Here is a 13781-nt window from a genome sequence, read left to right on the forward strand (position 1 = left end):
GGCCTGGGTTAAAAACTGTACAGAACGATGACATCATATTCTGATTTTAGTGAAAATGTATTAAATGTGCAAGAGCATATTCAGAGATAGATTACGAGAGTATACGTATAAAGTACTTGCTGGAACTTAAACTTTACTAGAGATTTAGCAGGACTTTGCTAAAGCCAAGATTTTAACAGCAGTAATAATAATTTTTTTAAAAAAATCCTTAAGGTACTTATATTAAAGCATGTGGGGTCACTACATTTAAGAAAGAGTAATAATAAACATCTGTGCTAGATTTCCACATGATTAAAAAAAGAAAAGTATTCTTTAAGAATCACATCAGAGAAATGTGTAACAATATTTGAGAATGAAAATCAGGAATCCTATATTTTGAAACAGGGATGCTTATTACATGTATTGCTTTAAATTATTTAACTGATTGCTGTACACAAACATGAAAAACTGAGGCGAAGTTTCCCACGGAGCTATAAGACTTACTGGGAGGCCTTGAGAAAACTCATCCTACTCACTCATCCTACTCTACCTCAAAAAGCTGTGGTATCTCTGAGCGCCTTGAAAACAGGACAGGCTATTAGTAATCCAAATATAGCCTCTCAACTTGGGCATCCTTCAGAGCAGTGTTTCTCAATCTTGGCAACTTGAAGACGTGTGGACTTCAACTCCCAGAGTTCCCCAGCCAGCCATGCTAGCTGGGGAATTCTAGGAGTTGAAGTCCACACGTCTTCAAGTTGGCAAGATTGAGAAACACTGCTCCAGAGGGTGATCTTCAATTCCCTCTCAGTAATGAGAACAATAAGAGAATTTGGGCAACTGAAATCCAGTTGAAAGAGGCTGAAGGGCTATAAAAACTTATCCAGTGAAAGCAACCCCTTTGTGAGTCGAATCCATGAAATTTCCACCTCACCACTACTTTGTCTCACCACAGAGGAAGGAATCTCTCCAATGTTGTAAATATTGGAATTTCATTAAACTTTTATTAATTGTAATTATCCTGGCATCTTCCCCTGTACACCCTCTTTGGTATCCAACCCAAAAATATTAAAGCCAGCAACAGATAAGCTGATTATATATAGTCTATAAGTAGTACTGGCTTGGACCATTCCATTCTCCTAATATTAATAATTCACGTTAATCACAAAACTAATAATATTTATATTTTATTTTATTTATATATATATCAAATTTGTCACCGCCTATCTCATTAAAAGCGACTTTGGGGGGTTGGACTATTGGGCTATTATTATTATTAAACATTTTTCTTAATGACAGGGCACTAAGACTTTAGCTATATTTTCCTCAAGCGAAGAGGTGATCTTTTCTCCCAAAAAATATCATGCAAGTAAAGTAATAAAATAATCAGGATAAAACAATTGTTCATTTGATTGTTAAACTGAACTGGGCCATCTACTTTGCAATAACACTGCTGACCAATCAAGAGCAATCAAGAGCAATCAACCCATCTCTGTTGTTATTAACTTAAAAGTTCTCTCCTACTGATGCATACAGAAAAAAAAGCTCTACTTTAAAAAAGAACAAATAATTAAGCTGGAAGAATTACCTCGTATTTTGCCAACAGTAAAAATTAGTTTTTTAAAAAGAAAAATGTAGAGATGATACTAATAAGATTTGTCATGCAGACATAACAGGTGGCTTCCCAACATTCCCAATACAATGTGTGTTGCAATGTTCTGTGTTGTTGTGTCACTCTCTTCATCTGTGCCATGACCCAGATTTTGCCATCCCTGACTTCCTTAACTAATTTCCAGGACTAATAATAGGAAATGAATTAACTTTTTGTGGAGAGTTGACACATAGGCCCCAATAAAGATAGAATTTAAAGTAGAAGTTGTTGTGGGAGTTTTGCAACTTCAACAAAATATTCAGCAAAAATGTTGTCGTTATAGAACAAGGTCAGCTTGAATGAATGAGATGAAATTATATACTCATAGCCCCACAATGGCTCCAACATAAAGTTGAAACAGCTTGATTAATACATTACATATGGACAAGTATGATATTATTTATGAAGTAAGTTTAAAACTTTATTTTAGGGCACCTTTCCCACTTAGAGTCAAAATACTATAGACCTCCAATTTTCTGTATATTGGAGTGGTGAATTCTAAGAACAGTTTGATACAGAAGGCATTACAATGTCATCTATTCAAGTCATAAATCACATCCCCAAATTCTTTTAAAGGAGTTTGGAAAAACTGATACAAAAAATAATAGCTTACTATAAACATTGGAAAAATCGCCTTTAATCACAGATGTTGGCTGAATACAAAATCCTGCAAGTTGTTCACAGTGGAAACTTAGATGAAATGTGTTTTTCTTTGTTAACCACCCAGTCATTTATTTAATAAAATAAATAAATTTCTAATTTACACAATTTAAAACCAGCTTGGCTCCTCTGCCTATATTTTCTCTTTACAAGTAATCCTCACTTACCAACAGTAACTGGGACCAGGAACTCCATCGCTAAGCGATATAGCCGTAAAGCAGGATGTCATGTGACCGTATCAATTTATTACAGCAGTTCTGAGAGTCCCAGTTGCCATCATCCCACAGTCACATGATTGCCATTTGTAACTTCCTACCAGCTTCCCCACTGATTTTTCTTGTCAGAAGCCAGCAGTAAAGTTCACAAATGGCAATCACATGACTGCAGGACACCATGATATCATAATTACAGTGGTTTACGATTTAATTAAAATGTTAGCTCTTGTTAGAAAAAAGTTTTCAGAAATTAGGACTGTAAGAATTAAGCATGTCATCACAGGAATTGTCGGATAAAAACATTGATCCAAATCCAGTTAAGGGCTATACATATGCTGAAGCCAACTTCAATAGGGCACATGCAGATATTCCCAGCTGGAAGAGGAACTGCATGTGAAAATGAAAATATTCTTCTTAGGTCTCCCTAGTCCAGTAGGCCCACATTTAACCCATGATCAACAGTTTGTATTCAGCCCCAACCCCTCTTTTGAGGATCTTTGGATCCTCCTTGGCTGCACTATTAAAAATCAGCAGCAAACCCTTAAGCAAGATCAATATTTGGTAGGGAATACTGTAAAAAGAGCACTAAGCCTCGGATAGAAAAGGTGTTTTAAAGAAATGCAAAATCACCTTCCCAAGAAGTAGAAAAGGGCCAAAAATTCTCCCTTCAGTAAATGTAAGTGAAGATGCAACATTCAGTTAACATAACTAGGATCCAGAATTCAGCTCTAATGCTGGCTGTTTTGCATAAACTTTATAAAATGTGTGAGGAAAGAGGTGTACTATGACATGCAGAGACACCCCCCCCAATATAAACATCACTCACATAAAATATAATAGTTTACAGTTAAGTTCCACAGAACTGCAAGCCAGAAGTTAAAAATGGTATTGCCAAAGCATGGGGACCACTTTCAAATGTTTATGTTCACTTGCCACTTGGGAAGAGGATTGGAGAGTAAGACCACTTATAAAACTATTAAAGAAAATAAGATTACAACTATCCTGTTTCCATTTGTATTTTAGACTGTGCAAAAACCACAGCTGAATTCTCTTCAAAATGAGTATGGTTTCCTTACCTCTCTAAGATGTATGTTTTCCTTCTCTTTCTGGTCTAAAATCACTTCTAAATGATTAACCTGAGATTCCGCTTCTGCCATCCTTCGAGTTCTTTCATTTTCGTCATCCATCCCTTTGGATGGCAGCCCTTTGCTCTGCAACATTTCTAGAAGCTTCTTGATCGATTCATCTCTGGCATTGAGCGTCTGTTTCTGGGTTTCTATTCTCAGCTCCATTTCTTCCAAGGTTTTTCTCAACAGAAACAACTCTTTTGCCTGTCTGTCATGCTCGGCTTGAAGTCTTCGGAAATTCTCCTCTGTCAGCTCAATAGTGAAATGCTCAGCACCTCGGTTACCACTTTCTTGTTGAAGAAGATGGTTAAGGTCTCGCTGGGTTCGAAGTTCATCTTGGAGTGCCTGAATTGTTAGCTGAAGATGCTGCAATGAAAAAGAAACATCTAAATAAAAATTTGTTCAACACATTTACAAAGAGGCAATGTTCCAATCATTATTAAAATTTCTGGTGAAAATCTACACATGGGAGTGATATTATTTGTTATGATGCTTCTTGGCTGCAGTTAGAAACCATGGAGAGATGAATGAAAAACAGAGACACTACAAATTACACATATGACTCATAGTGAACAACAAACCCTAAGACAAGGAAGGGAAAAGAACAGCATTAAAAATGTAAATGTCAAAGACTGGCATTCCATAACCAAACACTGTATCTAAAAAGCCTTAGTATTCAGGTTTGGTTGGGGTGGAGGAAGGAGAAGAAGCTTAGACATTTTCATACAGTGCAACTGTGCAAGTGATTAGTGCTAATCACTCCGTATGAAAGTAGAGGAGTTAAACTATAAAATGAGGCTGCTAATGAAATCTATGAGCCACTTTACTAAGCAGGATTGTTGCAGCTACAGAAATAGGCAAAATCACACATCACGAAATGCTACATTTTGCAAGCAAACTGATTGCAAAGAGTGAACAAACCTTTGTTCTCCTGGCATCCAAAAACTGAACAGCATGAGAAATGGAAAAAAAAAATGAAGCAAAATCAACGTAAAGTTTAGATGCAAGCAAAGGCGATTCAACCAAAAGAACTAAATTTAACATAAAACAACCCCAGCAGAAAAGAAAACAGTATTGGCTTATGCAGTAGCATTATAATTCTACTGTATTAGCACATGCACCCCCCTTCATGCAATCAAAAATGTACTTTTGCGTACAGGACCAAAAGAAGTTGGGTTGGAAACGTTCCAAAAATCAGCTCTGACACTATTACACACATGCTCCTGCAGGTGCTAATGGATAGATCTGTAATCATCATTCCTGATTTTCTAATTGCAACAACTTATAGCAGGCAGGAGTATCCATGGGGTGTGGGAATCAGAAAAGTCAAGATGGCAGAGGGACTGCACAATTGAAGACCTGCCCCATAAAGGAAAGGTGTGGTTTCATCTACCCAGTTATGGCTGCCATCTTTACTTTTTTTTATCCCCACCCCCACAGATGCTCCACTTACAGATGAAAAAAGTCTTTGAATTTTATTTCACTTTTTCATGCAGCACATGCTGTCAGGTATGCAAAAAACACTTTTTGGATCCAGAACCACATCTTTGGATTCAAGTCATAATTCATGGATTGACCAAACTATTTATTCTTGTTACCAGTCCTCAACCATATTAAGTACAATCTGGTACTTTCTCCTATGATAATACAGTACTATCTCAAAATACATGTCTTGGGTTGAACGTTCCTCCTTCATACAAAGAGCTGGCATGCCACATAATTATACTAAACACTGGCAAATGAACACTGAACACTAATTGTAAACAGTGTTTATTTTCAGGCTAGTTGTTTTATTTATTTATTTATTTATTTATTTACTTATTAAACCAATTTATATAGCTCCCCATCTCACCACAGGTGACTCTGGGTGGCCTACAGAGCTAAAAACAGTCAGTAAATACATTAAAAATATAAAAAGCAAAATAAAACAGAGAATAAAAGAATTTAAAAATAAGGGAGCCACCTCACCAATTCCCCCATCCCCTGGTGTTCCCAGGCCTGCTGGCATAACCAAGTCTTAAGGGACCTCCGGAAGCTCAACAATGACAAGGCTATGTTATGTGTTTAGACTTGGTAGTTTAAGATTGCATTTTGCTTACTATACACTTGCTGTTTAAAATTAACTTCATGTTTAAGAATTGATTATACAGACTAGATTGTGGATGTTTTTTATTGTGAAACGTAGTTTTGAAAAACAGCAAAAAGTGTGTGTGTGTGTTTATTGTCATCTGCTTAACGTACATTAACAGAGTCCCAGCTTAGGCTTTTTCTTGCAGGAAGATCCCAAACCTCATTGTGCTACATTCTGACTTGTAGCATCTTCTTGCTGAATACTGAGTGTAAGGGTTACACCTGGAACCTATGTTACTGTTAATTTATTTAAAGATTAATGCTTGCTGTTAGTTAATTCCCAAAACCAGCTAGCAATTACATAAAAACTTTCTGTTATTAGGAAAAGTATGGCAAGCACAGCAGAAAAAAACAAAAGGAGCATCCTCTCCCCACCCCACCATTATCCAGTTAAATGATAGAGCACAATTATAGACAAAATTACTAACAGAATTCTATTTCCGGAATGCACAGCATTGTTTTACACTATTAACCTAGGTTGAAAAATCCTTGCGAATCTGAGGAGTGCCTCAAAAGACTTGTACATTCCTCCTGTCAAAATGTGTTTGTTTTTCCCCATTCCCACCCCCACCCCCCACGCAACACATAAACACACTTAGGATGAAGTTGATCATACTTATGCAGACATTAAATATTACAACATGGTTTCCACAAGTCAGGTACCCAGTTCCAAAATAGTGGATGCAACTAGTCACAAAATGGTCTATTTCAGAGAAGGACAACTTAAGGAAACTAAAAGGTTTGTCATTTGATTAAGATAATGAATATAAGGCAGATGCTGCCTTTGAGCTGCAACATACAAAATCATTCCTTCAAATTATATTCTCTACTCTTTCAGGAACATTTCTCTCCTCACTTACACACTTATTCCCTCCCACCTGCTCCTAGCACACAATATCTATGCACACAAGCTCCACTCCTAGCTTAGTTATTCATGCATGCAGGTACATACACTTTTATATCCCTGGATACTAGCACACGCATACATGCACACATAGTCCCTTTCCAGAAAACTACATAGATGTGCATGCAACTGTTACATTTACTCAAAAGAAATGGGTTGGGTCTTCCAAATAGGCTGTGAACCAGTGAAAGGGTGTCTTAACCTTCACTGTTAAAAATGAGTAACCGAGTGCAAACAATACAAGCAAGTGGCTGAAATGAGGCAAGAGAGGAGGAAAAGCTACTTCACTTCAAGAGGGACAGGGAGGGACATACTAAACCCATCTTCCATTTGTTGCAAAGAAAATAACAGAAATACAAAATAATGGGAGGAAATCATTGAGTGGGTTGTTTCAAGTAGATGAAGTGAAGAACACTAGCCTTACCTTCTAATTGTCACCTTTCATATTTAGAGGTTCAGCTCTGCAGTGGAAAGATCCTTCCATACATGGAGATTTTCCATGCAAATCAGGAGGTCAATGGACCAAGAGGCTCTCCACTGCAGCGCTCACTCAGCACTTATTTAATACCTAGAAGGGATAGCAGAGAAAAGAGGCTAGCATACTGGCTGAACAGCACTGCAAGTGCTCAGCAAACCTACTTGGATTAAGAGCGACAGAACTCAGTGGGACTTCCTCAAGCAAGCACTGCAAGGTTTATGTTGGCTGAGACCTGATTTCCATAGATTTCCATACTTTTTCTATGTATATGTATATGTACAAAACAGACTATGTGCAAGACAATACTTTGTGTGCATATATGAAGATGGGGCTCAATTAATTTTAGAAATGGCATGCCTTATTTACAGATCATTACTTTTAATTAATACTTATTAATTCAAATAATATTCAATAAATCGGCCTGACATTTTTAGAGAATAGCCTCATATAAAACAATATAGATCCAAACTTGGGAAAGGGAAGAGAGCAATGGGAAGAAAAATGTCTATTCGGTCCTGAGAAAGAGGAGAGCATGAGAAAGAAAGTCAAAACAACACCGCCTTGATTTTCTTTGGTATAAGCTGGCAAAGACAAACTCTTTCAAGATTGATGTCAGCCCTTCAAAGTAGGCAAGCCCAAGGAACAGAAACAGCAGGGATTCCAGGACACTATTGTTAGGTAAAATAACAAAGTCCCTATGTGTAACAGGATATGATCAGAATATTGATGACACTAAACTCATGTAGACGTTTAAAAGAAGTAAAGAGAATAGAGAACTATGAGACACTCCACTAAGTAGGGGTGTCTGAGCAGAACTCTCCTCTCCTACCATCACTGACTGGAACTGACTTTAGGAAGGAGAACTATTCCAAAACAGTGCCCTCCACACCAATCCCTCAGAGGCAGTGCAGAAAGATAATGTGGCTGAAGATATCAAAAGCTGCTGAGAGATCAAGAAGGATCAGGAAGGCTGGTCCTGGTCTGGTTTCTCCATAGGTCATCCAAAAGTGTGACTAACGCAGTTTCCATAGTATATCCTGGCCTAAAGCCCAGCTGCCAGCAGTCCAAATAATCTGCTTCCTCTTCTCTGGAATTGCAGACCTAGAGGCAGGTCTAAAATTATCCAAAATGGTCAGACAAGCAAAAGCCTCTTGAATACGGATCACACCACACCTCTTTCAGAGGGGATAAAAACACACCCTCACTCAAAGAAGTGTTGGTTAATCTCAGATCCAACCTCCTGCCATCTCACAGGATGCCTTAACCAACATGAGGGGCAGGGATGCAACTGGTAGGTGGTGGAACTGACACAATCTGCTTCCTCAGACTAACAGATTCAAATTGATCACAGATCATTTCACCAAAGTCCCAGTCATCTCCAATGATGCTGTCCAGATAGAGTTTAACTCAATTCAGATCTGAAAGGGTTTATTGCCAAATGCTGCAAAAATTCTTCACAGAAGCCCTTCAGATATTTTTGCTGATTATCTTCCCTAGAAAAAAATTAATCTAGCACATTCTGCCATTTCTTTACAGCACTAATTCTCTATCCTCTTATAGACTGAAGAAGTTAATATTTCTTCTCTAAAGAAACTTCCTCAGTTCCCATTTGATTTTTCAAAAGAACTGAAAATGAACCATACTATTCCTACCAGTTTGGATTCCCTAACAAAAAGTTCTCAAATCTGCAATTTACTACAGATAACTATTCTGAGTCTCTGAACAAAATTTCCCAGCATTAGTTTAAATTCCCAGCAATTATATTTTATCAAAGAATACTAAGGTTGTTGTTCAGATGCTCCGCAAGCTCTTCAGACAGGAAGCAGAGGAGGTAAAGCCTTGTTAACCTAGGACACACATGGCATTCTCCCAATTGTCCTCTGCCCAAGGAAAATAAAATGGCATACATTTCTTGGAATTATTGCTATTATTTATGTGATAATTTAAATTGTACTAGCTACTGTTTAAAGGAAATGAAATAAACAGAACTGAAGTAACTTAATTTAATTATATTGTTTTAAAGGAATGCAAGGAAGGAGAGAATTGTGATTAAAGGAGTAAAGCTCCTATTGTCAATCTAAAGATCCGCTATTATAGGAAAATTTCCAGGAACACGGAGACAAGGCCAGAATTCTACTTACTGCTCATTACAGAGCAGCAATTTTACAGTAGCGCCAACAGGTCCTGGCAGATGAAGATTTTGCACTGTCTCAGTTAATCCCAGTATGCTAGAAATGCACTTCAAAGCAGTTATTCTTTACTTCACTGAAGTTTCCCCTGTTCATTAATAACATTTTTACTGGCAACTGCATATAAGAGTTTCCCACTCATCATATATTTTCTGTTAGACTAAACAGATCATTTTATTTTCTTTTTCTTCCTTCTTATTCTGTAAAATAATTCCTCTGCATCTCCTCCAAGGACTTCCCAGATGTTTCTTACAATAAACCTGCCAAGACCTGGTCAAACTACTTCAGCTTTTGCTTAATTTTGTAACTGTAGTTATTTTTGAACTTCATACATTGTGTTTGCATTCTCCTACAATAGGGTTTCTTTTTTCTTTTGTAAATGAATTTCCCCCCACAGAATTCCCCCACCGCAGAAAACAATCTTTACCTTCAGGCAACATATGTATCAGACTTCTAAGGGATATCCCTGCAGGATCAATAACACAATATGCAAAAACAATATAGCCATTTCTTTTTATGCCATATAACTGAAAATAGGCTACTGTTCCTGTTTCCTAGCTGCAAAATAAAGGAGCTTTTAGCAAGTATGGTTTCTTCCTCCCCGTGAAATAATAATGGAAAAAGCAGAAGCAAATTCTCTCTTCCAAGCAACTGCAAATGCAAAAAAGCCACATTGTGCCTGAGAAAAATCTTTTTTTTTTTAATTCTACTAACATAGATCTTGAAATGCTTCTCCCTCTTAGAAGAAAACTAGCACATTTGGACAAAAGGTGCTGAACCGGCCTTTCCTTATTGGGTGAACTTTTCACTTCCATTGAGTTTTTAGGGAAGTGCTACAAAACACTCCATTCTATCACCCCAGGATTCTTCCATCAACAGAAGATTAGACCTCAATTCCAGGATGACAAAATACAGAATCTTGTGCCTAAAAATAACATCCATCTTGTATTTCATAGCACTCCTCTATCCTGCTATACATGTATCCAATCGTGTGTGTGTGTCTTATTTTGACTCCTGGCAACTACCTGGACCAGTCTCTGCAGTTTTCCTGGCAAGGTTTTTTGGAAGTAGTTGGCCATTGCCTGCTTCCTAGCGTGACTGTCCCAAGGTCACTCTAGGCGTAAGACTGGACTAGAACTCACAGTCTCCCAGTTTCTAGCCTGGTACCTTAACCACTACACTAAACTGGCTCTATCCAACCCATGAGACCCTGTATAATACAGTATAGCTTTTGAAACAATTTGATTCAAATCTTACGTTCCAGTAAGATATTTATATCTTCACTGTGAACTACTGCTAGGGATCAATCTGAGTCTTCAAGTTCAGAAGCTCAACAGTGTGACCAGACTGAACCTCAGCTGCCTGAAAAGCGTGTACTGGAGACACCCAGCTTAGACTGGATCAGCTGATCCAGGGCCTGATTTAGGGAAGGTCCTGAGCCCCACAACATGTCACCAATTAAGACCAGAAGAGCAAAGGAATGAGTCTACTTGAAAGAAAGAAGTGTGACAGCCAATTAGTCAAGCTGGTGTTCAGGCCTGTGTGTATAAAAGAGGTTGGTTTTGTCAGTGGCTTTTGGGGGCAAAAAGCATTCAAATTTTCCCCCTGGGACTCTCTGTATGCTGCTCCAGATGAAAAACCCAACTGGTGTTTTGTCCCTCTGGACTTTCTAAAAAGTAAGCTGTTGTGTTTTCATCCTCTAAGGAGAAGGTATGCACTTTGCAATGTGTTGATGCTATTACAGTTAAAGATTTCCAACCACAATAAATACCTTGTGTGTGTATGTGTGTGTATAACTTATACAACACACAACTACTACTATGTATAAGCAGACTCTTAATCCAGTCTAACCACATTTGGGGAGGAAATAACTCCTATTACTAGAAATGAATATTACTTCCAATTACACTTAAAGCTACATCCTAAATGTATATCACTGTTTCGTTTTTGATAAAAACAGGAGGTTAATTTTAAGAAGCTGAGTCTCTGGAATCATTTTCTGGAGGATAATGAATAAACACAGCATCTTAGCAATAACAACAACCATACTCCCTGTACCCCTCCCCCTTAAAAAGTCTGGCAAAGTACAAGCAAAACTAAATATATACCAGTCTGCAACTACAGCTAATTTGGGCTACTTTGGGTGAGTCAAATATTACAATGAGTATGCTCAAGGATTCTGCGCCCAATCTCGCCTTCCAATTTAGACTGGCAACCTCTGTAAGAACTAAATAATTGCAGGGTAGAGCTAGTTTCCATTCAAAGTTTGTGAAAAGATTGCCTTATACTGCTAGAAATAGAAAAAAGGGGAGAAGGAAGAGACAGAGAAGATCAGGACTACAATCATGACAATCTTCAGGACATGCCAACAAAGAAAATAATCATTTGGAGAAGCTGCTTCATCCTGGGATAATAAAACATATTATTATTAACAGATGAGTTGGGAGGACTAATTGTTTTAAAAGCCACATCTCAGGTTATAAAAAAAACATTAAGCTAAGTATCTAAATGGAGAAGGCTCAAACTCCACACCACCTCTGAATCCTATATTTTTCTCGGTTGGATACTTCATTGGAACTTAATTGTTGAAGTTTAAGTACTGTAACTGAAAGACTAAGAAATGCTTGCAAGCTGATTTGTGGCCACAAGATGGCATTACATCCATGCCTTGCAAAGACAGGTGAATGTGTGCAGACAGACCAATGGAATACAATTGAACTTTTCCTGGAACGGTGAGATGGAAGCCAGTGAGCTATGTTTATCTTATGCCCAGGTGCTAATACATAAGGTTGCAGCCTAAGCCCTCTTCTAAATCCTACCACTGATCTAGAATTTCTCTATATCAAGCTCCCTTACCATACCATTCTCTCTGTGGGTGTTGATTCTTTTCTAAGATTAGTGCTCAAAATGTATCTGATTCTGGGAAATATATTGCATACTTTCTAGAATTGTACGAAAGTGAATAAACAAAACTATATAGGATTTCTTTGAACCTGGGAAAAAGCTAAGCTCAAAAGGTTTTGTAATGTGGACAATGTGAATATTCTCAAAACCAATTGATTGATTGATTGATTGATGATGTGCTATCAAGTCATTTTTGACTCCTAGAGATCACACAAATAGATTTTCTCCAAGATGATCTATCCCTAACCTGTTCTTTCATGTCTCCCAACAGTGCACTCATTGCCATTGTAACTGAGTCCACCTTGCTGTTGGTCATCCTCTTCTCTTTCCTTCTATCTTTAGAATAGAGCCTTTTCCAGAGAGGCTTCACATAATGTATCCAAAGTAGGATAATCTGAGCCTGGTCGTGCCTTGAGTGAGAACTCTGGTTCAATTTGTTCAATGATCCATCAGTCTGTTGCCTTGGCCATCCATGATATTCTCAGGGGTCTTCTCCAACACCTAAGTTCAAAGGTGTCAATACTCTTCCTATCCTGCTTCTTTAAAGTCCATCTTTTGCTTCCACAGAGTGTCACAGGGAATACCATGACTTGCACAATTCTGATTTTGTAGGTATAGACACATCACGGCATTTGAATACCTTTTCCAAGGCCTTCATGGCTGCTCTATCAAGTGCTAGGCTGCGGTGTATTTCTTGACTGCTTGTTCCTTTATTATTGATGATTGATCCTAAAAGGCAGAAGCTATCCATCACTTCAGTATCTTCATTGTCAATCTTAAGGCTGGTTGTTCTACCTGTTGTCATTAGTTTGGTCTTCTTTATATTTAATTTTAGCCCCATTTTTTCACTGGGCTCTTTGACTTTTAGTACTAGGGCTTGCAGATCCTTTGCATTTTCAGCTATAAGGGTAGTGTCATCAGCATAGCACAGGTTATTGATATTTCTTCCTCCAATTTTAAAATCACGCTCATCTTCTTCCAATCCAACTTCCCTTAATATATATTCCACATATAGGTTAAATAAATAAGGGGAGAGCATGCAGTTGCACTCCTTTGCCAACCTGCAGCCAGTCTGTTTCACCATGCTCTGTCAGACTGTGGGTTCCTGATCTCATTAGGACAATGAGATGTTTTGGGATCCTCATTTTCCTGAGCACATTCTTGACATGATTGACACAATCAAAGGTTTTTCTATAATCAACGAAGTACATACTGACTTCTGTTTGGTACTCTGTTTTTTTTCAATTATCCAGTGTGCATTGGCAATAAAGTCTCATGCTCCTCAGCCTTTTTAAAGCCAGCTTGAACATCTGGCATCTCTTTTTCCAGGTAGGGGTCTGATCTGCATTGGATGATCTTAAGCATTATTTTGCTAGCATGTGAAATTAAGGATATTGTACAATAGTTTGCACACTCTGTTCAGTCTTTTTTTTTTTTGGTACTGGAATGTAGATTAACCTCTTCCAATCGGTCAGCCACTGTGTCATTCTCCAGATTTGCTGGCATACCTTGGTTAGAACCTTGACTGAATCTTCTTCTGTTGCTTG

General features: G+C 37.9%; 1 protein-coding gene across 4 annotated transcripts in view; it reads right to left on the bottom strand.

Moving 5' to 3' along the window:
• The window catches only part of ERC2 (ELKS/RAB6-interacting/CAST family member 2), a 443048-nt gene that overhangs the window by 347771 nt on the left and 81496 nt on the right, over positions 1-13781 (bottom strand). For 2 of the 4 annotated variants that reach the window (XM_088134786.1, XM_088134785.1), the window contains exons 2-3: positions 4551-4574; positions 3579-3995 (exon numbers count right to left, since the gene is read on the bottom strand). In XM_088134786.1, the coding sequence (XP_087990912.1) occupies positions 3579-3995; positions 4551-4574 (441 nt within the window). The remainder of the gene's footprint in view (positions 1-3578; positions 3996-4550; positions 4575-13781) is intronic. The other 2 variants (XM_088134787.1, XM_088134788.1) reach the window with 1 other exon arrangement.

The sequence above is a fragment of the Python bivittatus genome, unplaced genomic scaffold (genome assembly GCF_059951505.1).
Source record: "Python bivittatus isolate LINGU-HERP-01145 unplaced genomic scaffold, Pbiv_v1 ctg000080_np1212, whole genome shotgun sequence".
In the NCBI taxonomy this organism is placed as follows: domain Eukaryota; kingdom Metazoa; phylum Chordata; class Lepidosauria; order Squamata; family Pythonidae; genus Python; species Python bivittatus.